The sequence below is a fragment of the Mustela nigripes genome, chromosome 15 (genome assembly GCF_022355385.1).
Source record: "Mustela nigripes isolate SB6536 chromosome 15, MUSNIG.SB6536, whole genome shotgun sequence".
Taxonomy (NCBI): Eukaryota; Metazoa; Chordata; class Mammalia; order Carnivora; family Mustelidae; genus Mustela; species Mustela nigripes.
The window spans coordinates 13,868,229-13,895,855 of NC_081571.1; the positions used below are offsets into that span (position 1 = coordinate 13,868,229).

General features: G+C 42.5%; 1 protein-coding gene and 1 long non-coding RNA gene across 4 annotated transcripts in view; one reads left to right on the forward strand and one right to left on the reverse strand.

Moving 5' to 3' along the window:
* FRY (FRY microtubule binding protein) overlaps window positions 1-27,627 on the forward strand; it is a 439,393-nt gene that overhangs the window by 165,473 nt on the left and 246,293 nt on the right. For 2 of the 3 annotated variants that reach the window (XM_059378054.1, XM_059378056.1), the window contains exon 1: window positions 15,608-16,426. The exons of the other annotated variant lie outside the window; for it this stretch is intronic. In XM_059378054.1, the coding sequence (XP_059234037.1) occupies window positions 16,357-16,426 (70 nt within the window). In that variant the 5' untranslated portion in view covers window positions 15,608-16,356. Of the gene's footprint in view, window positions 1-15,607; window positions 16,427-27,627 lie in introns of those variants that run through there. 3 annotated transcript variants of the gene reach the window in all.
* On the reverse strand, window positions 9,084-16,361 carry LOC132002852 (uncharacterized). The gene is made up of 3 exons (XR_009400039.1): window positions 16,271-16,361; window positions 12,448-12,610; window positions 9,084-9,320 (listed from the first exon to the last, which is right to left on the reverse strand). It is a non-coding gene; the product is annotated as an uncharacterized LOC132002852 (long non-coding RNA).

The following is a 27,627-nucleotide window of genomic DNA, read 5'->3' on the forward strand; positions in this document are numbered from 1 at the left end:
GTTTGATCAAACCATGAATTGTTCTCCTCCCTATTGTTTCTGTAGATTTCCATAGAAAATCCCTTGATAGATGCACAGCATAAGAATGTAGTTTATGCATTTAATGTATTGAGGATAATATTCTATCCATTACTTGTGGGCTCACTCACAGAAAGAAACCTCAGCTGGCATGTTTTAGGATCTGTTAATGCTCCAGGCACCATACTATGTGCCAGTAATTCAGAGAGGAGCGACCCATCTTTCCACTGGCTTCAGGGAGCACACAGTTGAGCAGGAGGTAGACGGGTCACCTGATAACAATATGACCGTGGAAGGTGTCCTACTGGAGGAGCCAGATGAGGAACATTTTACCTCGCCTGGGGAAGGCTGTGAGCTTCTCAGGAGAGTGGGTGGAGTGGGTGAGGGTTCCGGTGGGGAAGGTGGGCAGCGCAGAGTGGAACAGCATGGGGCTGCATGATGCTTGGGCGACGTACAGACAGTTCCCTGTGGCTGAAGTAGGTGTTGCATGAAGTTGGGGAAGTAGGAAAGGATCTAGGATGACCAGCAAAGGTTGTGCTCTGCCCCCAAAGCGTTAGGAACTACTGAGCAATCCAGCAACGGTATACAGAAGCGTGAGACCAATGCGACTCCTGTGTTGAACCAGGCAATGAATCACAGGCACGTGAATTAAGACCGTGGTGGTGGGAGGAAGACAAGCTAGATGGATACAAGAAATAGTTGAGAGAGAGAACTGGCAGGGCTTGCTGGGGCTTTGTGTGTGGGAGTGAAAAAGAAGGGGCTTCTTGGCTTTCTAACTTGAGTGAATTAGCACATGGTGGTGCCACTCAGGTGACGGAGGAGAGGCTGGAAGCTGAGAAGGGGCAGTGGTGAGTTCAGATTCAGCCACGCTGGCTTTCGGGCAATGAAAGATAAAGAGGTACACGTGGACATGGACCTCAGAAGATATGAGATATGGAAGTTGGGAAACATCACACCATACTTGACGCTAAGCGTTAATTGAAATATCTAGGCAATATTTATATATGCAAAGAAAGTGCTCAGTGTGGAGCTCTGAGTTACCCTTACAGTTTAAGGGAGGCAAAGAGGAGGAGTCTTTAAGATGAGGAGATCAAACAATCACAGAGGTAGGAAGAGAACAGGGGAGGCTGATGTCACAGAAGCCAAAGTGTCAAAAAAGTCAACTTGACCAACAGTGCCAGATGCTGTCAGGAGGCCATTGTGATATGAGAACCAGAAGGTTCCATGGGGTTTGGGCATTGGCAGTCACAATGCACTTGTTCCAGTGAGCTGGAAGGGCAGTAAGTTGGAGAGTGATTGGGATTAGAAAGGGTAGACTTTCCCCAGTTTAGCTGATCAAGGGCAACAAGGAATTAGCTATCCCCTCTATCACCTTTCAAATCAACAGGCTCTGCACAACATTGTTTAATGAATAAACATCAAAAATTTTACATGAAACTCAATCCTAGTCAGACACCTGCCTGGGATTTTCATTATTCCTAAGTAGAAAAGAGTTTTGGAATCTTTTTTTTTTTTTAAAGATTTTATTTATTAATTTGACAGAGAGAAATCACAAGTAGATGGAGAGGCAGCCAGTGAGAGAGGGAAGCAGGCTCCCTGCTGAGCAGAGAGCCCGATGCGGGGCTGGATCCCGGGACTCTGAGATGACCTGAGCTGAAGGCAGCAGCTTAACCCACTGAGCCACCCAGGCACCCCTCTTACTAGAGACCTTATGGCCTTGACGCAAGCAGTCATAAGCATAAGAAAAACCCTGCTTTGGACGGGATGGGTGTGAAATGGCTCCGAAGAGAGGAATCTCCCTTAACCTGCTAGCAGTAACGGGATCAGTGTCCTGGCTCCCCACCCCAGTGGGCGTCTGTGGCGTGGTTCAGTCCACCCTGTTCTCCCACCAGTGGAGACCTTGGGTGATTTCCTTGGAGCTTAGGCGTGAGTTTCATAATGAGTAAATTGGCTTGATGACTTCTAAGACTCTGGACTTGGATTCTGTCTTCAAAGCTTTTTTTTCTCTCTTGCCCATGCTTCCATGTTTGTCTCTCCTCCACATATAGCTTCTGTGGTTTCCAGGTCCATAGTGCACTGCAAGGAAGGAGCCCCCTCTACACCTGACCTGGGCAGAGATGGTGTTAAGGAAACAGAAAATGAAACACTGAGAACAGAGGGACTCTTCTTTGAGCTGATCTTCCCCTTGACTTTTCACCTCCCTTTGCTGTCAGTTAGCTCAGCCTCATGCTTCTCTTGGCCCAGATGGGATTTGTTCAAACAGATATCTGAAAGCCTGAAAAATTATGAATGGCTTTTCATGGAGAAGGTTAAAGGCGTGGAGCAGCCAGGGTAAAGACATTAATGCGGTTGGGCTTCCTGCCATTGGTTAGAATATTCATTCATTCATTTACCCAAATGGCTGTCCATCCAATAATTAAGTGCTGAATGCATACTGGGTGCTATGTTGACTGCATTTACCTAATGTCCTGAGACACCAGGCATAAAACAGTGAACACAATAAACATGGACTCTACCCCAGTAGAAATGACAGTCCAAAAAGGGAGAAAAGCATATTGGAAAAAAATTACATGATAAATGCGTAACTACATGTGATAAGTAAAGACAAGTAAAAGGAGCTATGAGAAGTTTTTATAGGGGGTCTGGAGTTAGACCAGGACACCAAGGGAAGGCTTCTCTGACGATGTGCTATCTGGACTGATGGAAGGATAAGCAGGACTTAGCCAAGGCAAGAGAATGGAAAAGAGCCTGTGGCCAGTGAAAACGGCCCTGTGCACCCTGAGCTGGAGGAGGGCAAGGTTGCTAGAAAATTGGGAGGAGGAGGAGTCAGAGCTGACCATGCAAGACCCGGAGAACCAAGAGATTATAGGTCATAAAAGCATATGTGCTGCCAAAGCGAGCACAATGGGTCATAAAAGCAAAAAAAAAAAAAAAAAAAAAAAGTTTCAAGAAGAATGGTGTGGGGGACTGTTGGTCACCTTAGCAGGAGTGAGGCCACAGGAGGCAGGCTGGACTGGACTGACGGAAATGGGAGGAGGTTGCATGGAACCTCCTGCTGTCTTGAGACACCAGGCTGTGATTGAGAAGTCAGGAAACTAAGGTGGAAATCGGAAGGAAATGTGCAATAAAAGCGATGTTTGGTTTTGTTTATTGTTTGCTTTTCAGATGAGAGGTATTAAAATTTTTGATAGACTGGAATGATATCAGAAAGAAAAATGAGACTGAGGGAGTCAGGTCCCAAGCAAGGAGCGGGGGTGGGGCGAGAAATGGCGTTTCCTCCATTGTCCAGAAAAATGGGGACATTCACATCAGCTGCCATCTATGAGGCAAAATCTTCCTGGAGAATGGGATGGTGGAGGGAAGCAGGAAGGCTGTGGAGAGGAAAAGGCATGGCAAGCTCACTGCACAGTGTGGGAACACACCTGCCCTAAGACAACCTGGGCACACACCCCCCCGCCCCCGCCCAGCCTGGCGCCACACACCTGCTGGCAGGGTTTTCTTTTCGGCTCACCCGAACCCCATTGATCCCATAGCATTCCTACTGTAAGAATAAGTCTGTAGGAAGTGTAGGAAGTGTATTTTGAGTTTGTTTCCTGTAGTTTTTCAATGCCAAACCACACCACCTCCTATAATTTCCTACGAATCCTATTTGGACATGGCAGCAGTGCACTTTGCTCTGAAATTTTCCCTCTCTATTTTACTTTTAATTAATTCTGTGATCCTTTCCTCTGTGTTCTTTCTTTAACCCTTAGGGTTGCTTGAACGCTTTGGCCTTCTAATTTGAAAAGCACACAACTTAGTGTCTGTCTTTTCTGGTGGTTTTTTGTAACTATATGCCACACTTCAGGCTGCTTTTCATTTCATTCTTTACAGAACACATTATGTTCTGTGGAGCTGGAATCTTTCATATAAGTCCATTTGCATGCAGGTGGTTGGTGTCTGTCTGTCTGTCCCTCTCCAGTCAGGCAATATTTGTGACAATAACTAGAATGTCTGCTTGATCTCTCCTTTCTTTCTCTCTTCCCATCCTGTTATACACTGGTTCTCACCAGCTCCCTGATGCTCTGGCCTCTGGGCTTTGTGTTCTCTTGTTTCTGGTGTATGTTTTGTGCATGCACCCTCTGGATCTATATCCCCTTGCTCTGGACACCCACAGTCTTTGTTTCTTCCATGGACAGTCTGAAGTGGAGGGAGCTCCCTAAGAGATACAAGTCCTCTTGTTTGGGGTTCATAAGCTCATACCAAGTATCCTTAGAAGTAAGGAAGTTAAGGAACAAAACTCCCATTTGGTGCATTCTTTATGCTATCTGGTATTCATCCTTATCCTGCTAGAAGGGCTGCGAGTCCCTGTTTAAAGACTGGCAAATGAATCCCAGAGAGACTTCTTGATAAATATTTCAGGACCGGGACTGAAACCATCCCGCTTCCCCAGTTAAAGCTCCAAGTGGTTGGAGATTATCACTGTGCATCGTTTGGATGCTTATGAAGCAGCTACTGCACTTAAGTATGTGGGCCTTGACTTGCTTCGGATATTGAAGGACTTCTGAGCATGAGGGCAACTCTTTAGGCAACCAGACATCTCTAGCCCTTGAGCCCAGACGGAAGGCACCTTCACCACTAGGTGGCGATGTAGCAGCACCACAGAGGAAGTAGACCCCATACAAATGAAAATAGACCTTATGACGAGCCCTCTAGAGCTAGTGCATTCCAACTTTTTTTTCCCTTTCAGTAATTTATTAAAGTGACATCCACATAGCATAAAATTAACCATTTCCAATACAGTGGCATTTAATACATTCACAAGGCTGTACAACCACCACCTCTATCTACTTCCAAGACATTTCTCTCACTGCAGAGTAAAATCCCTCACCGTTCACCAGATTCTTCCCCGCTCTCTGTACCCCTAGCAACAGTCAGTCTGCATTCTGTCATTAAGGATTTGCCTATTCTGGTTATTTCTTATACATTGAATCACACAATATTCAGCCTCTGATGGGCTGGCTCCTTTCTCTTAGCATAGTGTTTTCAAGGTTTGTCCAGGTAGCACAGATCAGTACTCTGTTCCTTCCTCTGGCTGGATATTCCACTGGGCTCTGACGCAATTTGTGTATCCATTCAACCACTGGGGCTCTATCGCAGTTTATGTATTCATTCAGCCATCAGTGGGCATTTGGACTCTTCCAGCTTCCAACCACAGTGAATAGTGCTTCCGTGAACACGGATGTACGTGTATTCGTTTGAGTTCCTGTTTTCAGTTCTTAGGGAATATGCAAAGAGTGGAATTGTGGGGTCCTGTGGTCATTCTATGTTTAACTTTTCGAGAAACTGCCAAACTTTTCCGTAGTGGCTGAACCATTTTACATTCCCACCAGCAACGTATAAGATTTCCAAACTTTTCTGAGCATGACTCACAAGTCTCACAATAAGAAGTATATTTTATATCAGATCAGCATTCACATATGTATATATCGTATATATGTGTATATATACATATATAAAACATAAGTTTTATGAAACCCTGATCACCCCTATAACTATAGGATGTGCTCTGAAGTGTTCCTTCCTGTTCTGTTGTATTAGAAAAATATGCTGGTTTTGATCCACAAATGAGTTTCACATCTCAAAGCAAAGTGAAATCTTAAAAACTAACTTAGTTGTGAAGATCAGAACACTATTTTAAGTGTATAAAATAATATAAACTATCTCCTTTCCATTTGGATATTCGAAGGATTTAGGATATCATTCATCAACTTATAAAACACATGTAAGTTTGGGGGGAGGGGAGATTATTGAACCTCTTACATATTCTCCAACATGGACAATTTAGATCATACACAGATGTGAGTTACATTGCATATTCTAATTAGATCATGAGGATTTGTAATTAGCAGAGATTCTACAGCCCAGCAACTAATTATTTGGTGAGTGTGGTACCTATAGCTTCTGGGAAAAGGCTTATGATACATGGTATCATTTAATGAACACCTCGATTGATTCAAATAAGATACTGAAGAGCTTGGTGAGAATGGCAGAAAGCAAGGGATAGAGGAAGAGGAAGAAGTGGAATCAAGAGAAGTGTGTGGGGGGGGGAAGCATGAGAAGCTTCCCCAATGTGTAGCAATTATTTATGACCATCTTCAAGACTCACCTGAAAGTGAGCTGTCGTGGAAGGAGGGGTGTGTGGGAGGAGTAGAGACTAGTGCTGAGAACACCTACTCTCAATCAGATCCACAGTGGGGATCCAAGGGTTGAGATGGGAAAAAAATTATATTTTCCCTCTCATTAACTCCCAACTGAAATTTACTCTTTTCCTCAAGTACTAATATAGGCAACAAAAATAGTATTAGCAGTACCTTTGACTTCACTACTAATTGAAATCACAGATTTTTTTTTCATTATGTTATAGTTGCTTTAGGTAGATTTCAATATTGTTTGTTTCTTATTTTATTACAAAATTATTATGATTACTGGGCTTACCTCTGGGTTATGTTCTTCAATGTATTTAATGTATATGTAAAGAAATGTGTATCTACAAACCACAGTTTTGTGGTTTTTGAAATCATTTGATAACTGTATTTCAAAATAACTGGTTTCTGTTGTAATCTCATGCATTTTGTCTTCTTGACGTTCTGAGAAGGAGCCCATTGGCTTTGCCAGACTGCCATAAGGGTCCAAAAGTAGTTAAGAACTTCCTAGAGCTGCACTGTCCAATAAAGGAACCATTAGCCACATGTGGCTCTTGAGCCCAGGGAATGTGGATGTCTAATTTAAAATGTGCTGTAAAATAATACACCAGATTTCAAATATTTAGTGCAAGAAAAAAAAGAATATTACATGTCCCACTAATAATTTTACATATATTGCATGTTGAAGTGATCATATTTGGGTTTTTATTAGGTTAGATAAAATATATTTAATTTTACCCATTTCATTATTATAAATGTACATACTAGAAAATTTTAAATTGCATATTTGGCTTATGTTATATTTCTATTGGACATAACTGGCCTAGCATCAGATCTGCGCTCCAGTTTGGCTCTGTCATCTAGCTAGCCATTATCTGCATTATCGTTGTGATCACTACTCCGCCGTGTCCTAGCTGTTGAGTCCCCATAATTTTCATTGTCCTCATATGTACGAGTAGGTATAAAGCCAAAGTCGAGAGTAGAGCTATATTCATTCCAGATTCATTCATTCATTCCAGATTCATTCCAGCCTTCTTGCTGATACATTTCTCAACTCTCAGAAATGTCTCAAAATGTTATCCAACAGCTCAAAAGTAGGTCCATCCACATCCATGTCCCCTTTCCTTTCTTTTCTGCTGCCTGTTGTTTTCATGAACATAAAATTTGAACTATATTTATGGAAAGAATATATACAGTTGAGAATTAGAGAATTTATAGACAGATTTTAAAAAAAATTATAAAGGATAAGAAAAAAATTCCCTTGAAGAGCAAAGAAGATGGAAAATAAATCTTGAGGTAGGGCGGAGTAGTAGGCAGACTGCGGTTGCCACCCATCCTGTATTTATCCAGAGACCGAAGTGGCATTTGGATAAGGCGCAAGCAAACCACCAGCACATTCCTGGAGTTTACAAATGGCCACTTAAATAGCAGGACAACCCTGGTATGTCCCTAGTCCAGAAGTCTACAATAGCTGGAAAGCGATGATGTGTTTCTGGAAGAGGGAAGAGCTGACCGGGGACCTCTTGCCCTTTTGTGTGATCCTTAGACTTCAGGAGCCCTGAGCATCCTAACACGGACACGCTGGGGATACAAAGTCCTTTCATCTACAGAATCCCCTTTGAAATCCTGAAACAACCTTCTGTGGCTAGCAGATGGTACAGTATCACCTGTACCCTATAAACGAGAAGGGAGTACCTTGACCACAGGAGTGGATCGCTGAGGCCAGTACCTGGTGGAGTGAGGGCTGACTGGAGCTTGTGTCTCCCCACAACTGCCATTGTGGGCATCGGAATCCTGACCCTCCACCTCTATCTCCCTGGGCCGCTCAAAGTGACCTCACCCACCCTGACCGTCTGCAAAGATCATTATCCTTTCTCTGGCTCCCTAGCTGAGCCGGGCAGTTGGAACTGCTCTCCCCACCGGCCCGTTAAACTGTTCCCTCCTATCATCCTTCAGACAGTTTCTAGCAGCCCCACCCTCCTACACAAAGCTCTGCCTGTCTGGTCAAAATAGGGTGGTGATTTCCCCACCCTTTCTAAAAACATGCCTGGCAAGACTTTGTCTATCCTGCAGAATTTTCTTGGGCCTTCGGAGTGACATTTTCTACCACGTGGAACGGTGCCTGTGGGTGGAGAAGGCGATCATGTGTTCACCGTTGCTGGGCTCCTCTAAAGGCAGGATCAGAGGGTCTTTCCCATCCATCTCTGGGCAGATGGTCACTGTGAAGGTTGAATCAGTGATGCTCAGGGAGGGACCCACTTCTGTTTAAAACATGTGTTTTACCTGAAGGGCTGGTGTTTTTTGTTTTATTTTTATAAAAGGTTTTATTTATTTATTTGACAGACAGAGATCACAAGTAGGCAGAGAGGCAGGCAGAGAGAGAGGAGGAAGCAGGCTCCCCGCTGAGCAGAGAGCCTGATGCAGGGCTCGATCCCAGAACCCTGAGATCATGACCTGTGCTGAAGGCAGAGGCTTAACCCACTGAGCCACCCAGGCGCCCCCTGAAGGGCTGTTCTATGTATCTAATTCCTTAGCTCAGCACTTCATCTTCGGGACCGTGAGCTGGTTTTCAGCTACAGGATATCCCTGGTTTCCAGGACTTGGCCAACGGTAGACTGTCACTTTTCCTCTAAACCAAAGGAAGCACTTTGATACTGCCTCACTGCCTTCACAGAAGACAACTTGATCCGTTTCACTTTGACTTACCTCTTTCTCCTTCCCAGTTATTTTTTGCTCCCGTGTCTGCTGCTCTTCCTCGACAGGCAGCGTGTGCTTTATATGGGGGTACTTTTGATATTAGCTTTATCAGAACAGAATTGAGAAGGTGAATCTATTGCCAAAAGATTGAAGTAACAAATGCCAAAGACTGACATCAAATCATTTATTGTGCTCTGTTCTTTCCCCGTGTGGGGGCCCCTCCCAATAATATGAGAAATCAAAGGTGGGCCTGTCCCAGGAGATGAGCCCGTCTGGTGATAAGAAGCAGCTTTCCTCATTTAGTAGGAAGTAACTTGCCCAAGGTCATCATATTCAGGTTAGAGTAAGGAACAGGATAAAGTTTCCTGACTCCCAGTCCATCAGACTTTGTTGGTAGATAACTGCAAACATGTGATCACACTTAAAAGAAAGAGAAAAGTGTATAATGTTTAAGTAGCAAGGATATAAAAAAAACTAATCAAAATTTCCAACTTTTCCCAATTTCATTGACTTTAAAATTCTAGATTTTAATAACTATATACATTAAATGGTACTTGTGAGGAAAAGTTGATCTGCCTCTTAGGACTTAAAATCTAATATTTACTTTTGTGTATGAAATTGGGAACATTAGTGGGAATATTAGTTCTAGCCCTAAAATTGGGTACTTAATTTTTAATCACTTAATAATGGAAATGCCTTGCTATAGCCAAAATACTTAAATGCAACTATGGGAATGCACCTTTTTTGTTTGTTTGTTTAATTATCATTTTTATAAGGAAAAACTATTTTCTTAGTTCTCCTTTCAATGGCATCTAATGTTTGGGAAGAATGGTGATTAATGTAACTGTTTTTTATCCTAAGTATTATCAGTCTGTGCATTTTTGGTAAATAATGATGTGCAAAAGCAAGTGCCATGTTTTTCTTCAGAAAGGACTTAATATTTTATTATCATGTATTAATTGTTGGCTCCTGTTGTAGCTCATGATATTGGACCTGTTTGTATCTCAGTGTAATTAATTTCTCTGGTTGCTGGTGGTATTTGAAAATAGGGTAGTAAGGTTATCAACATTGTTGTATGCTTTCATAATAAAAGGCAGAGGAAGAAATCCATATTTTCTCTTCACATACAGTCTCTAAATAGAGTATTAACTCTTACTGTGCCTTGCAGAAATTGAGGTCAAATCTTTATACTTGTACATACAAAATATGTATGAACTGTATCTCCTGGTTTAGCTTCAGCTTAATATCCAAATATGTAGGCACTACCTTGAGAGGTCAATGAGAAGAGTAAATTAGGGAGATATTGAGTCCATACTAAGCTCACCAGAACCTCTACTTGGCTTTACCCTGGGGACCAAAAGTTGGATGTACTAAAATATTAAATAATACATTTTTGTATGTGCAGAAGTTCAGGCTTTCTTTACTTTGCAAAATGTTGGCCTTACCCTGGCAGCCAGTGGGAGCTAGGGGTGGATTGGGAGGTTTGGGGATGATAGAGGGGGCTGGAGATGGGAGCCCACTATGATAAGCCAAATCTTTCTCTCTCTCTCTCTCTCTCACCCTTTCCCTAACCTGACTTTGGAGTTAAGGGGGCATTTTGTGCTGCATATTCTGGGTTTGTTGCTAGCTCTAGATCTGCTGCTGAATAGTTGTCGTCTGACTATGTGCTCATGTAATCCTCATAACAGACCCATGAGATAAGCACTATTTAACAGATGAAGAAACTGAGGCTGTGGGGTGTTCAGCAACCAAACAACAGAGCTCCTGGGTGGGAGAGCAGGGCCTTAGCTCTGGCGAGCTACAGCGTGCCCCTTCTTATTAATATCTGGGGAATATTTGCTCTGGAAGTCATCATTCAAGAGCAAATATAGGGAACGTTGGTGGGAAGTGTTGGAAGAGAGGCCCAATGTTCATTTCACCCATTATGAAGATGCTGGGGGTAGAGACCAGAGTTAACACACACCCGAGTCCCAATCCATTCTAATGATGTGTTGGCGCCACTTTTGAGACACATCTTGCAAGTGCCCAGGAGATGTGGCCCTTTGCTTGTGTGTGTCCACATAGGTCCTCTGAAATATAGCCTTGCAGTGTCTCAACCTCAAGTGCTCGATTAATGTTAATTCCCCTACCCTATGTTAAACTTGTAACACACCCTGTTGTCATGGGCTTGTGGAGGGGCTGGCTGTGCAGAGCAGCAAGAGGGGTGACTTCAAACTTGACCCTGCTCCCTGCTGCCATCAGATGCCTTTCACTGCTCAAATCCTTCATGGGCTTCCCATGAGCTAGACTGACATTCGATTCCTTTGTCGGGGATCGCAGTCCCTTATGAAACTCCTTTGCAGAGGAGGCGAGTAGGGGAAAAAAAAATGGGTTCTGCTGCTAATTTTTAATGGAAACCATTTTAAGAGACAATTTTCCTTGTTTACGTCTGAATCTGGGCAAAAACAAGCTGTGCTTTAATGAGGTTCTGGGGCATTCAGAACATTTAAATGTATTTCAGTTCCTTTGGAAAAAAAAAGTATTTGTACTGAATAGTAATGGAGTAAGCGTTTTCAAAATTTGCAGGATCTATTTTTGTGAAGATTTGTGTGTGTGGGTTGGATTTTTTTAAGGGAGTGATTATTGAGTTTTCTGTTTACAAAATGAATATGATGTGGCATCACTTCATATTTTTTTCCTCTACTGTGTTTTTAGCACGAGATAGATCAGCCCCAAATTATGTACCTAAAACATATCAAAAAAAGTTTTTGATTGATATTGAAGCTTTCTTTATCTCTAAAGGACCTTATCCTGCATAAGGAGAAACAAAGCCTTCTCTATAATTGTCGCCATTGATCTTAGGTGATGCTTAATTTGACTTGGAACTGTTCTTGTTAAACAATAGATAATAGTAGGAATAGGATATATTTAATGCTTTTTGTTTAGAATTGTAAACTGAGCAAAAACTGATAAAGCTATTTTTTTCTTACAATGAGTGATTTTCCTTTGTTTCCTCAGGATGCTAGGAAGACATTTCCCTTCTGCCTAATACATTCTATGCATGAACGTACATGTCACTCTGACAATAATTACACATGTGTGCCCATGTGCCACCATCCACAGGGAAAGGGGGCGGATTCCAACCCTAACCCAATCAACTCAATCAGACTCTTTAAAACCATTAGGAGATGGCTCTGGATGTTGGCAAGCATCCAGATTGTTTGCCTAGCTTTGTTGTCACATTTTTTTGAACACACATTTTCATCTCAAAAAAGAATTTTCAGAAATGCTAGGAAAGAAAAATTAAATATGAATTAAAACACAAACTGATTGCACTTCTGTTGTACATTATCCCCCCCCACCCCCGCAGGCAACCGATAGCGGTAGGCATGCGTGACACGTTCATTCAGTGACTCTGTGTGTTTTTTGCATCTTAGTGTGTGCTAGGGGCTGTGGCAGATGCACAACTGAGGGACACATGGCTCTTCTGGAGGGAGAGAAGAGAGAGTAGGAATTCAGGCAGGATGGCTACATGCCACAGATTGTAATATACAATCAATCCACGCACCTTTCACCACCTTCATCCCACCCTGCCACTCAGCAGGCTGGGACACAGGTGACCAGTTGGCCTGTGTCTTCTTGAAATGCTCTGTTTTCTTGGTTTTCCTTCCACACCACCCCAGGCTACCACCAGTCCATTGGCTGTATGGATCACAATGAGGCACCCCTTCCTGTGGGTTGAGTATTGGGCAGATGTGTGGCACACACCAGGGTGGACATAGCCCATTTCCACCCCTTTATAGCTTGGAGAGTGGTGTTCAGACAAACGTGCCACCCTTCCCTGTCCCACCTCTACCCCGGGTCCGGCACCCTTAATCAGACCGCAACCTGTACAACGAGTCAAATTGATGGGAAAAATAACAGTATTCTTCTCTAGGTTCCTTCAGGGTGGGCCAAAGTCCCAAGGAACCATTCCTTCTGCAAGCTAGAGCCCAGTGGGAAGACAGTAATCAATTTTGGAGGGCCAATGGGTCCCGAAGCACTCCTATTATGGAGTGCTAATAATGGTGTTAGCATCTCTTCCTGAACTTTGGATAAGAAGTTTGATAACCATGATTCTTGCCTTGCTTGTGATTTAAGGAAAGAGGAGAGGAAAATGACTCTGGTTCTAAAATTTGCTAGACTTAAATTTTCCTAGCTCTATGACCTTGACCTTATTCTATGCCTCTTTCGCCTCCATTTACTCATCTATGACATGGGGCTATTCAGAGTACTTCCTAGATGGGGGGGGGGTAGGATTCAATATGGTAAAATAGGTATTTTTAAACACAGTATTAGTGTTGAATAAATGTAGATGGTATTATGTGTCTAATTATGTCTCAGGTCACTTTCTGACTTTTTTTTTCCTACTCTTGGATACCACCTCCTGAGACTTTTCAGCTTTCCTGTATTACTGCTACTTTTCTCTGCGCCTCCTAAATCTTTGCCTAACCCCTTGCTTAAAGGTTCATTATATGGTCTCCTAAGATTATGAAGGAAAGGTTCCTCATTCCTCTTAAATGGCATCTGAAGTCTTATAAGAAGCCAGGGACAAATTCAGATTTTATTTTGTATTTTAGGTTCCTCTGTCCAGGTGCCTGTTCTGACTACATTTTGTTTTATAAACGTCCCTGCCCCCACCAGAGAGGAGACAAAAGGATAAATGTTTTATCCCAGCTTGCAGCAGGTGTCATTCTATTTGATTTGTAGGCCTTTCAACAAAACAAAAGGCCTTTTCTGTTCTTTTACAATATATGCTCTCTTTAAAGGTACTCAAATAAGGGGGAGAAAAAGCACACATGAGCAAGATTTCAGGTTCTAACGGACGGAAACTGGGCTCTTAGTTACTGATTCGCTCTTCACAGAGAAAATGAGATGCCATTAAAAACATTCTTTTCTCAACAACATTTAAAATTTTATGATCATTTCCTTTTGAAATATATGTAAGAGTGGCATTCTCAGCCAGTTAATATGTTTATGGTAGGGCTGAAAACCTTGAAAAGCCAGTTAAAGATCTCTTTTATAAGGTGGTCCAAGAGAATCTCTGTATGCTTGAGTAACAGTACATAACAGCGTGCTTGCTTATTACAGCTGTTCCAAATGTCTCCAACTTGCTAGCCGTACATTGTTACCAAATACCAGCAATACAAACTTGGTTAATTTCCAAAGTTGGATTCTGGCCTCCCCAAGGTTTCATCCTAAATATCAATAACCCTGAAACTTAGTTGTTGACTCTATGCAAGACACTATGCAGAACACTTTATTCATAATGTCATTTAATCTCTCCAAAAACTGAATGAGGTTGGTACCACTATTATCCCCCTTTCTCAGGCGAGGAAATTGAGGCTTAGTGAGATTAATAGCTTGCCCCAGTTCTGCTAGCTAAGGTCTAGAGCCAGGTAGGCATCTGGGACCTGTCTTGGGAGACTTTCTGCTCATTAACTCGGAAGTACCCGGCAGACTTCCTGTTCATTCATTGCCATGCGGAGGCCTCAGAAAGGTGGGTATGGATATTAGTTTTTGTTTTCAGAGGTGATTGCGTTTTGAGGTAAAACCTTTGGGTCCTGTTTCACTTGGAACCCATTCATTCAAAGTACAGGTGACAAAACAGAATTAGTTTATCAACTCTAGTAAGACTGTAAGTGAAAAAGAAGTCCAGAGGCTCCTAGTTGGCCTCTGCCTTCAGCTGAGGGTCCTGGGATGGAGCCCGGTGTCTGGCTCCCTGTTTGGTGGGGAACCTGCTTCTCCCTCTGCTCCCCGCTTATGCTCTCTTGCCTGGTCTCTCTCAAATTAATAAAGTCTTTAAAGGGGGGAAAAAAAAGAAAAAAGAAAAAGTCCATCTGATAAGTGATTTCACAGAAATTAAGCACTGTGAGTAGAACTGGAAATCTTAGTGGCTCAGGGCTTGCCTTTTGTGTAAGTGTAAGGAGCTTGAAATGCTTGTAATGATGGTGTCTTGGGGGCATTTCAGGACATAGCATGGTTCTCTGTAGTGCTAAATTTTTTAAAACTCTTCATCTTAGAAGTACATTGTACTCTTTCCATTTCTCAGAAGAGCTGTTAGTCTAAAAAGTCCTATTTGTTGATTTGAGGGGAGTTGCCCAACATTTTTTTATGTTCAATAATTATTAATATGGCTTTATTCATTCCTTTGGAAAATATTAATCAGAAATGTACTGGAAAGGGAGAACTATTCCGTGATTTGTGAGATGGTTGGTCAAATCCCACCTACTGAAAGGCAGCCTGTCAAAATCAGAAAGCTCTTATTTAATCCCCTAGTCAAGCTATATGATAACATGAAATACAGCTAACCGAAATCAGGACACCTGATAGTGAGATTTCACCAACTAAAAAGCCATTGTACAGCAAGGAATCTAATGCCTTTGCTTCTTATCCTTTTAACACAAATAAATAAGCTTCCGTGGACTCGGCGATTCTTAGAAGTGATAGGTTTGAGACACAGATCTGCCCATGGAGCCTGACATTCTGTAAACAAGCCGACCAGGCATGCCCTTCAGACGCACACGTTTCGGGGTGCGGTGCCTCTCCAAATGGCAAGCCTTTCTGGGAGGGCGAGGCACAAAGTGCCGCTTCCACTGTGCCCGTGAAAGAAGGGGAAGAAAAAGCCCAGCGTTCTTCCTGCAACAAGGCTGACAGATGGGGCTTTTCTGAAAAACGTCACTGCAGCCAGATCCAGGGGTGCAGCTAGCTTCGCCCGCTGCAGCGCGATGCGGTTGTGTATTATTTCAGGGACAGACACAAGGGGAAGTAGCAGCCAGTGCTCACGCGGGCTGCTCCCTGGAAGCATTTCTGAAGAGTGAGGAGCCCCAGAAGCTGGGAGATTCCTCCCCCTCCTCCCGCTGAGTCCGGGGCCGAGGGGCGGCTCAGGTTGAGCCCGTGGGCAGGGGCAGGGACAGGGGGCGGCGCTCCCAGCCCATCCCTCAGCCCTGCGGAGAGCTGTGTGGGCTGAGCGGGTCTGCGCGGGAGGCCAGCCAAGAAACGCTCCCTCCCCGGGGGGAAAACGGATCGCAGCTCAGGTGGGGACTTCCTCGGAGCGTACCTGGCTGGAGCAGAGCATGCGGGCGGCCGGCAGCGGCCGGCTCTGGTTATGGCAGCCCAGAAATGAAAGCAGCGGCCGCCGCCTTCTGAGGGCTGCAGGCAGATCAGCACCCAGCAAATAAGAAGCAAGTCCTGGACCCCGAGCAGAAGGAGGAGGAGGAGGAGGAGGAGCGGCCGAGCATCTCTCTCCCGCTCGCTCCTCGGTGTCCTTTAAATGAGGGCTCCCTGCCCATGCCGGAGGTAGACCTGCAGAGCCTCCCTCTCCGCCGCTGACCCCCGCTTACATCACTAACCTGTGACAGGCACATCTCCACGCCCGGTACCTGCTCCTCCAGCGGCTCCCAGTCCAGTCCCGGGAGCCTCTTTGTATACCGCCGACATGGCCAGCCAGCAGGATTCCGGCTTCTTTGAGATCAGTATCAAATATTTACTGAAATCCTGGAGTAATAGTGAGTAATAGAAATAACCTTTTCTGTTTGTTTGTTTGCTGGCTGTTGCGTAAGGTTCGAGAAATCCAATCTCAACTGGAGGCATAAGCTTGGGAGCCCAGGAAGTTTTTTTTTTGGTTGGGTCTGCTGTGAAAATCAAAATGTCAGAGACTGAACTAGCTTTCCTTAAGTGCAAAGGCTGCAGGGGAATCACAGGAGATATTGTTTGGTTAAATCTTCCAGTGAGATGGCCCTTCAGACTCCAGCAGAGCCCAGGATGGGGCATTCTAGGCTGCATTTTCTGCCTTAATGTTTATTTAATCAGGCTTTATCTAAGTATTTGGTGAAGTGTGTTTTAATCGGAGGGGTGTGGAAGGTGTCAGAGTACTTCGTAATTCTCCTATTAGGCTATTGTCTGGAGAAAAAAAAGTACTTAATAGTCCAAAACCCAAGATTCATCTCTTTTGTATCTAGAGGCATTTACAGGTTTATTTCTCTCTTTCTTGTCCATGTGGATGATGTTCAGAATGCTTTCTAATATTTGGATTTGTAAAAATCCTGATGTGTTGTGGTCCAAACCCACAACATGCTTTACTGAAATACACACAAAGTAAGGTTCTGACCCTGATCGTTTATTAGGATCTAAGAATGTTACGGCTTCTGAAGTTCCATTGCTGACCTACTTACAGATTTTAGCAGTAATATATTTCCAAAAGACTATCTCTAAGGCATCGTGGATCTGGAATCCAATTAAAATGAGGCCTTGAGGTGATCAGTGATGCCTTGTGTCTTCTGAATAGTTTAAAAACAAAGTCTTTTCTATTTCTCCAGTAGCCTTTGTGCTTGCTCTGGATAAGAGACCGGCAGGTATTACAGATCCTTTAAAAACAATTTTCCCAAGAAAAATTCCGAGGCCATATTACATGCATGCTAATTAACCTACCTGTGCTCAAAGAGCTGGCAATTAATTAGCTCCTACCCAGATGACCTGTGGCCAAGATGGTCCTTATGTAAACAGAACCTGGGCAGGAGAGCCTCTGCCATAATTGCTTTAAGAAAAGAGCCAAAGTAGATTCAGCCTTAAGGAATTCAGGGATATGAATCTCTAAATGATATCCAAAGAAACCATTTTTTCCCAGGTCATTTTGCACCACTGTGTACACTATAGGGCTTGTCTGAGGCTGTTTTTTGACAAGTGGGAAGCCATTTGGGAGTCCTACTGTCACCCAAATAGAATTCGTTTATTTGTTGTAGTTCTAATTCATTTATCTTGGATCCATTATTTGTGCAATACTTCACACTCCAGGATGAATCTTCCTTTGTCTACCCACCCTTTGATTAATGAAAAGGATTTGACACACAAGATTCTTAATGGAGCGGTTTTCCAATAACTGGAAAGACTTACTGTGAGTTTGACATCAGTATGTGGTTTTGAATCATCATTTTGAGTACACCAAGGCCAGATGATTTTCTCCTATCAATTTTTGTCATTGTCTCATTAGATAGAAAATTATGTGTGACAATACTGAGGCCATTGGGATTTCTTTTAAAATCTTTCTCCCCTTGTCAATTTTCAAATTACTCTAGACAAAGTATATTCTCTCCACCTTTTCTAATGCATCCCTCCCCCACATACACACACACACACACACTCTCTCTCTCTCTCTCTATCTCTTTCTGTCACATCAGGAAATGGTTCAAAATGACTGTTCCTATCTCCTTTGAGAGTATCTGGGACACAATTTTGAATTCTTTTTATTCATTCAGCAAATATTTATTCAACACCTACTACTCCAGCCTGGGGGGCTGCCAAGATGAACGAAACACCATACCTGCCTTCTCTCTTAATTTCTTCATTACAGAAGCATGAACTTGGTGATTCTCTTTCGCGTTCCTTTGGAAGTCAGAATGCTCTTCAGCCCTTTCTTGAAAGAGGAAGAGGAAATGCACTTTTTTGCTTACTCTTCTTTAGGCTTGTTGCAACACTAACCTGCTTATGACCTCGCTTTGCTCTCAGTTTTACATACTTTCAGTAGCAAAGAGAGAAAGGAGTTTGTCAGTAGAAAACAGTAGCCTGAGGGCTTTGACCTACTCAGTGTAACCGGGCCGTGAGGCTGCATCACGGGGCTCATCGTGAGCCAACAGCAGGTTCGAGAGGCCAGGATGCCCGCCCACATACCTGAGTGGAGAACCAGGCTCCTAATTACATAGTGATGCTTAGTTATAAAAGTACAACAATTAAAAAACAATAAAGTGTAACTATGGCTGACTGCTTTGCAAGGTGGTAATAAGAGGAGAGATGATTCCATGAGCATGTCCGTTAGGCCCACCCCCTTTTTTTTTTTTTTGTTAAGGGCACACTGGGTTGGTGGGGAGGATGTAATTTCATGTGTATCTGCCTCCTCTGAAGAATTAACAAGTCAATTAAATCAGTCATTGCCTGGTGAGATGTGTTGGCTTCTTATTCACTGTTCATTTTGACACCCTTCTTCACTGGCATGCCCACTCTGTCAGGCTGCCCTTTCATTTTAATGGAGTTGGGAATTAAAATGGCCTTGATGTCTGGAAATAAAATGTCCTTTGTAGAGACCTCATGGCGGAGGCTTTCCTTATTAGCCTCCTGTATCTTGCCTGCTATTAAGTCCTGTGAAGTATTGACTCCTTCCCCAGTCATATCCAGACTTTTCCACAGCCATTCAGTGATTCTCACAGCTGCTCCCCTTGGTGTTCCCAGCCAACGGCCTCCACGGGCTTTCCTCACTTTAACCTGGAATGCTCCAGTGGTCTCCTGAAGGTCCCCCTGCCACGGAGCGGGCTTCTTGAGAGGCTTCTGCCAGCATTTCAAAGACCCCACCACAGCTCCTTCCCCCCACCCCAGTCTATGACTGCCATTCAGGGCCCTCTTTGAGCTCCTCATCCAGCCTCTCTCCCTGACTGTTCTTCCGCTCCAGCCAAATTTCATCTGCTCACCCCTCGTCTGGCCTCACTCCGTGCCTGCACGCACACGGGCTCCCTAATCTGGTGCGCCCTCAGATGATGAACACACAAGTGAGAACACACAAGTCACCAGATAGGCTTTGTTCAGGTCTCTGTCACCTGCACCTGCGTGGCCTTCAACAGTTCATTAACTCCTCTCGGTTTCATTTTTCTCATCTGTGAAATGGAAGCAAAGAGCATGGATACTTCACAGGAGTAAATGAGGCATTTTGAGAATTAAAGCACTCAGAACAATATCTAGCACATCGTAAACACTCAATAAATGTTAAAATAACATGAAGGTTTTCCAACACTCCCCTGGCTTCGAAACCCACTTAGAATCAGAGTCAGACTCCTTACATCATTTGTGGATTATTCTTTGAATAGTCAACCCTTGCTACACCCCTAGGTGTAGGGAACCGTGTGAATATGCCAAAAATAGTTGCTTCCTTAGGTTTACTTTCTAGATTTACTTTTCAACATTCCCTCCTTTCTACCTCAGCTACTATAGAATATTCCTACCTCCCCTGTGTAAATACCTCCCAGCAGCAGGGGAGATGGCCTGGCAAAGTCCTCAGTGGCAGGAAGTCTTCTTAGCCTTCCAGGTTTGCTACAAAGTTGACAGCAGATAGTTCCAAGCTATTTCAGAGGAAAGGAAAGCATGCTTTTTCTTGAAGTATAGAGCAAAGTGTGTGGGCTCTCTCACCCATCTGAAACCTTCCCCTGGTCTTCCTTGTGTTTCTGTCTACTCCCTGGTGTGCAAACAAACGTAGGACCCAGTGAACAAAGGGGCATTCCAAACTTCTTCAAAGTCTTGATCTTTCTAGGGCAGTTTGCATCTTTCTTAAAATATTTGTCAAATCTTGCCACCCCACCGAGGGGAACTTTTGAGAGCTTGTTAACTCTTTGGGGTAACAAGAACTCCGTTGACAAATAAACTGGTCTGGGGAAACAAGCAAGCCCTTTAACTGTTTTGGAAGGGCTGCTATGCATTCTGAAATGTGTAATATTCTAGAAAAACTTACATCACTTGGGAGAATTGGTTGTGACATTTTTCAGATATAATGTAGTGAGCTAAATGATGGCGATGAAGGACATTATTTCTGTCCAACATAGAAATACTGTTTAGTGCGGGCTCCTGGGTGGCTCAGCCCCTTAAGCATCTGCCTTTGGCTCGGGTCGTGATCTCAGGATCCTGGGTTTGAGCCCCAAGTCCTTGTTGGGCTCACTGCTCAGTGGGAAGTCAGCTTCTCTCTCTCCCTCTGTGATCTTTCTTTTGTTCCCTCTCAAAGAAATAAAATCTTGAAAGAGAGGAAGAAAGAAACAAATGCCGGTTAGTGACTAGTGTCGGGTTAAGTTGGGACGGAGAGATCACATGCACATGGGGATGAGGCACACCACTGACTGCTGCAGAGCAGGACATACTGACTCCTGTTTATGTTTTCAGCGTAGCTCAAAGACCCTACAGGAAAGGCTTAAGAGAAACCTCAAGGTGTTAGCTGTAGCCTCTTTGTGGAGCTGAGGTGAAAAAGTAGAAAACTAAAGGTGATCAAGTTGCCTGAATCCAGCAGAGCGGTACAGCTGCAGAGCAAATGAGCTTCCCTCAGGGCCCTGAAACTCTAGGAAGCTCCCAGCACCTTCCAGGCACTCAGGGGGGAGTCACTCCCATGTTCCTGTCACTCAGATGTCTGACCGGCTGTGCAATCCCTCAGGTCCTGGTCGCTTCTGCTCAAGTAGTTTATAGTCCTAATGAGAAACGAAACCCCAAATCAACATCTACTCTGGGTAGAAAGAGCCTGCTTCTGGGTTTGTGATGAAGATAAATAACAAGGGGGAGGGCGTTGGTGTGTTTGTTTGGTGTGTTGTTTTTTTGTCATTGTTAATATGCTTGAACAATTTTAGAATAACAGTGACTGTCACACTGACCGAGGGCCCACTGCCTGTCAGATGTTACACTTAGTAATTTATATGTAGGCAACCACATTATTTGTCCAAACTGGGACACTTTTGAGAGTGAAAGTTAATAATTATACTGGGACTGCCCTGAGCAAAGAGGCCATATGACCATGGTGCTTATTATCTTCCCTCTTTCCAATAACCCTGCAAGGGGACGTTATGATCCACACTTGACAGATGAAAAATAAAATGTGTTGGGAAAATGCTTTGCTGAGAGTCAGGATGCTAGTAAGCACCATAAACCTTTCCCTGAATCCACTTCATAATCACATTTTTAAAAATCACCCATAGGATGACCAAAGGGTCAAGAACATTAGGGATCTTAGTGCATTATAGGTACTTTCATTCTTGTTGGCCAATGCCACTGCCAGTCCTTAGCCCCTGCCTCCCTCTCCCTTGAGGCTTGGGCGTGTGTGAGTGTGCTCTCTCTCTTTCTCTCTCTCTCACTTTCTCTCTCTATTCAGAGGCTTGTAGTCTTTTTTAGTCCTGTAGTCCCTTTTAGTCCAAGGAAAGATCCTGGACTAAAATCATTACTTAGAGGGACCAGGTGGCTCAGTGGGTTAAAGCCTCTGCCTTTGGCTCAGGTCATGATCCCAGGGTCCTGGGATCGAGCCCCGCATCCCTACTGAGCAGAGAGCCAGCTTTACCCCCTCCCCTCTCTCTGACTGCCTGTCTGCCTACTTGTGAGCTCTGTCTGTCAAATAAATAAAATATTAAAACAAATTAAAAAAATCATTATTCGTTGGAAGCTGATCTGAAACCTCATGGAATATACCTATTTGATGCCTTCTCCGTATCTCAGAGCTCAGAAGCTCAACTTTGGGGGAATTAAGCCTTATCATCCTAAACCAGGAACATGAAGAGGAAGCTACTTTATTCATAATCTTCCTCCCTCTGCCCACTTCGCCCTAAGAACCAGCGCTGGAGAGCACCGTCTCCTTAGCACAGGCCTATTTGAGAGACCTAAGTAACATCTTCACTGTTATTATGACAAATAACTCAGTTTGTTCACTATGGTCATTTGATCAAACATACAACACACGCAAACAAGATTATAGTAAAAATGCTACACTTCTTTTGTTAGGAGTGTTTCATGTAGATTTTTTTTCCTGCTTTTTAACAGTATATATAAATACATAATTTAAATGACTCTAGTAAATAAAAAGGTACTAATAAGCTTTAATTCTTTCTGAAGAGTCATTTGCATACTATGCTGAACTTTCGCTGATGGGTTGTATTTCTGTTTAGGAAATGGTAGCAAACTCCTACTCCTCTTTAGCAGTGAGAACAGGGAGACTATCTCCAGGACTAATGGAAATCTATAACTCAGAGATCTCATTTTCCCTGATAGCACCAGTTTTGTCCACCACAAAACATGCTATAAGGATGCAGCACAAAATGATTTGATTTCAGCTTCTCTGCTACTTTTGCATGCTGCTAAGTAAAGGTGCCCATAGAGCTAAAATAGACCAAGAAACAACGGTAGGCAAGGAGGAGAGAGGACCTAGATAATTTTACAATCTGGGAACAGCCCAGGATATTTGAGAAAGTTCCCAGCACTCAGATGTTTCAACGGCACACTTAGATGATACAACATGAAATATTCTCTTTATTTAAAAGACATCTGTTTCAAAACATCTTAATAGCCATGACTCATTAGTTCACTTCTGGGTACAGCTCAAGGAATTGAATGGGTTACATATGTCCTGATCTTCTTCTTAGTAACTTCTACATTTCTAAGCTTCATGTGATATTCAAAATGATTGGACTCAAATGTGAGTTTGGGCTGAGAAATGACATTTTCCTGAGTTGGGGCTGTTCCGCGGCTTCTCAGCCCCACACACAAGCTTTTGTGCAGGTTCTCTGCTGGTATTAAATCTTAAATTTATTTAGTGCCTTGTGGTCTGCTCAGCACCTTTAAAAACATTACCTCATTTGATGAATGGGATGCATTGATTATGAATAAACTAGCTTCTTCCTAAATGTTCCTGGTTTAGGGTGATAAGGCTTAATTCACCCCACGCCCGAATTGAGCTTCTGAGCAATGAGACACCCAGATGGCATCAAGTAGGTATATTTTGCGAGCTTTCAGATCAGATTCAAATGGACAAATAATGATTTTAGCCCAGGTCTTTACCTTTGAATAGGACTTATTAAAAAAAAAAAATGAAGTATGTCTTGGCATCTATTACTTCAGATACACAAAGGTAAGCCCATTTAAAAAACATATGTATTATACGTTAATCAAATTAAAAAATAAATGAAAAATATAAAAAAATACATCCATGTCACGATTTTCTGGATGTATCTGTACCCCACCATTTCTTAGTGATTTTTTTTTAAGATTTTATTTATTTATTTGACAGACAGAGATCACAAGTAGACAGAGAGGCAGGCAGAGAGAGAGAGAGAGGGAAGCAGGCTTCCTGCTGAGCAGAGAGCCCGATGCGGGACTTGATCCCAGGACCCTGAGATCATGACCAGAGCCAAAGGCAGCGGCTTAACCCACTGAGCCACCCAGGTGCCCCTCTTAGTGATCTTTTTAAAACACTCAAACATGTCTGATTTTCTACACTGTGATGCCTTCTGAGAATCACACATTTGCATACAACCCAGTGAAAAAGACTTAGCAGGGAACCGCGTCTTGAAAGGTGAATGGCATTTGTGAAAAACAAAGCACACAGCTTCATCTCGTCTTTTCCCTTGCTGACCACTGCCATTTGATAGATTCCTTTCATCATATTCATTGAAATATCTCTCCATTGTAGAACCGTTGGCTGCAGGAGTAAGAAAATGTTCTCTTCTTTGAGTTGGAAAGTGTCTGTCAGGCTTGAAGGAGCAATAGAATTAGCTTTTTCTATAAGAATATCTTTACTTACTTTTTGATACTGGATTATACTCAAAAACTTACTATCTTAGCGTCAGCTTTTTCCCAGTTGTTGCATCAGAATACTTTGTGACTCTGCAGTGTTGGAAAAACAAGAGAAACCTTAAAAGGATTTCCTTTTGAGCACCACACACCAGACCCACTGCTCTGGGTGTCTGAATCAGACCTGGATCCTCCCATCAGGGATCTTAGAGCTTCCTCCTTCCTTGGAAGTTAGAAATAATAATGCAGAAGAATCCCAGGGAAAGGATCCAATGATATTTCAGTGACAGCGTATGCCATAGAAAATTTTATTTGGGAGACTGTGTTCAGTAGATTCTGTTGAATTTAACTTGGTGGATTTATACTTTCATGGCGTCGGACAACTGTTGGAAACCTGGTGCTTGCAAGCAAATTCCTCTAAGAACATTCCCCCTAGCAGGATACCTGAAAGAGAAGAGGGAGGGTAAATTATTTACTCTGAGACACTTGGTTGAATGTCAGTATCGGGGTAGCAAGAATTTCAGATAGGCATTCTTACATTAGAAAACTGTGAAGAAGACTCACCATGTTTATCAGAATTTTGACCGGGGACTAATTTAAAGCCAGTCATTCTTCATTTGAGTGGTCCTGTCACTCTTCAGAACATTGAGATTAAAGAGTATGATGAGTGTGAGAGAGAATTCTATATTTCTGTAAGGTTCTCGATCCTACCCCTTACCTATATTGTTAAAACACTTTTCTTCTTTCTTACAGAACATACAAGCACAAGCATTTAAATATTAGTCACCCAGAACTCCAGCTGCTAAACAGTGAAAGTTTATATTCTGCCAGCATATCAGACTCTATAATGAGTCTGATTTTGGTTTAATTCCTTTCTACTGTATAGTAACTTGATGAGCTGCAGATGGAAATTTAAGCCAAAGCCATAACATTTCAGTTAATACTTTTTATGCTGCTGTAAGAATTTGTTGTCATGTCAATTTAAGGGAGTTGAAATCTTTTTCAAGAAGGCATTCAAATCTATTTTAAGAGCTTTTATCAACTCTAATTTGATATACAACTCTGACTGCCTCCGCTGTTCTTAATCAATTGCAAAGTGCAAAGTAGTTTAGCTGTGGAAGACAGCATTGAAATTTCCAGAATTCTCAGCTAATGCCACAAGCACAACATTATGGAAATATACAATTAAATTTCCATTAAAATTTCTTGCCTGAGCTTAAGAGACAGTAGGCTGACTTCTTTGAGTTTAGACTTAAACAGGTAAATATGTATTTTGGCAGCCATGAGAAGGATAGGGTATTAGATTAACTAGAGAGAAACTTTAGTAAAATTCCATTCGAATGTTATATTTATGTAGGAAGGATCTGGCAAATCAAGAAAATGGTGTGTCACATAAGAGTCAACTCATAAACATACTTCAATTGTTTAAACACGAGATTAAGTTTTTCTTCCCTGTTTTTCTGTTATTTTTCTGTGTGTGATTTTGATTGCCTCCTGTCCCCACTTCCTTAGGTGAAAGGAGCAAATGTGACACCTTGTCACTACCTGTTTAATGTGAAGGGTTTTGAATACCTCCACGGAAAAATGAGGTTTGTGTAAGCATCATAATATGTGTCAGTTATTTCCCTTATGCCATTAAAGCTGAACTGGAGGACGTTGAGTTGTACGCTATTGAACTTGACTGATAAGTAGAGACTGGATCTCTGGCTTTCTAAGCTTGATCAGTTTCTTGGACTAGTCAGCTTTTAAGTATTCTGAATAATAAATAGGTGTCACACTGCACAGTCTATGGGGTTCTTTCTATTGTATTTTTTTTTAAAACAGTAGTGACTGTGTATCCAACTCAGTGAATTTGAACAGGGTTGTATCCTATTTGAAGTGCTGGCATTCTTGATCAAGAGACAAGCATGTCTTTCTGCATGGTGAGATATGGTGCTTGTAGAAATTGTCAGTATTCTGGAAGCTTTATAGCATATGATCATACATTCAAAGGATACTCTCCTAGGTTTTAGTAGATATTGTGTTTCAAGTTAAGCCTTGTTGAAATAAAGAAGGTCATAAGGATGCAAGATAATATTTAAAAATGTGTCTGAAACACTGTTTGGTTTGTTACACCATCTACTTATACTTCATGCCTGAGACTAGGTAGAACTCTTTCATGACAGCTTTAAAGAATTATACAACTGAAAACGTTGCCTTAAAGGAATAGATTGCCTATGACTTTCGCAAATTATAAGCAGTTCATTTAAAATTTACAAGTTCGAACACTATGGGGAGGACAAATGGTGGTTTTTCTTCAAAAAATATGGAACTCAGCTTCTCAATTTTCAGCTTTTGAAAACCACATTTTAAATGAATCTCCCCTAGGGGCACCTGGGTGGCTCAGTGGGTTAGAGCCTCTGCCTTCGGCTCGGGTCATGATCCCAGGGTCCTGGGATTGAGCCCCATATCAGGCTCTCTGCTCAGCAGGGGGCCTGCTTCCCTTCCTCTCTCTCTGCCTGCCTCTCTGCCTGCTTGTGATCTCTGTCTGTCAAATAAATAAATAAAATCTTTAATAAATAAATAAATCTCCCCTAAAAATGAAACCTTGGTATTGACTGATACCGTGGTCTTAGCTATAGTATACTTGTACTATTTCAGCATCCCAGAAGTAAAGATCTACTTTTCTAATGAGTAGTTTAGCTTCCTTTGGGAGTTTGGAGAGAAGCTAAGCCCTGTGCAGCGCCACACTGGGTGTTTTGTTTTACTTCCCTCAGGGTTTGATGGTGGCCCTGAGTCCTGATCTCATCCTCTCTTCCAGACTGAGAGTGCAGAACAACCCATTCTCTATTTTATTTGACCTAATACAATTGCAAGAAAATAGGAAAGTAAGAACAAATTGTAGTATTCCTTGCTGATTTTTGTGTTCTATTTCCTAACAAACCCCCAGTCCTTATCATTATTCTTATTCCTATTATTATTATTATGGGAAAGCTTATCCTAGCTTCTGCCGATTGAGATATCAATTTTGAAGGTGTTTGAAAACTTGGCTCATTTTCAACCGAAAAGAAAAAAAAATTAACAATGTTAAATGCTTGAGCTTTAAGAGCAGTCAAAATTATGATTAAGAACTCATTCTCATTCTCTCTAAAAATTCTCTCTCTAAAGTTCTATCACATTTTAAAGATCCAAAAGTCTGTTTTAATGTTAACTTAGCTTCTTTTCTTTCTCTTATTAGCCATTTTGTTAGCTACTTCAGTGCTTATCACCATTTTCCTAGAGGGGCAAAGGAGTTGAAATTCAAATCAGCCAACTGTTCCACTTAGAAAAGAAATATAAATTAGAAATGATTGAATAGGATTCTAATCAGTGACTTTCATTCTAAAACCTAAATCCCTCTTTCAGTAATCATAGTTCAGTAACAGGCCTGTTCTTCATAGGT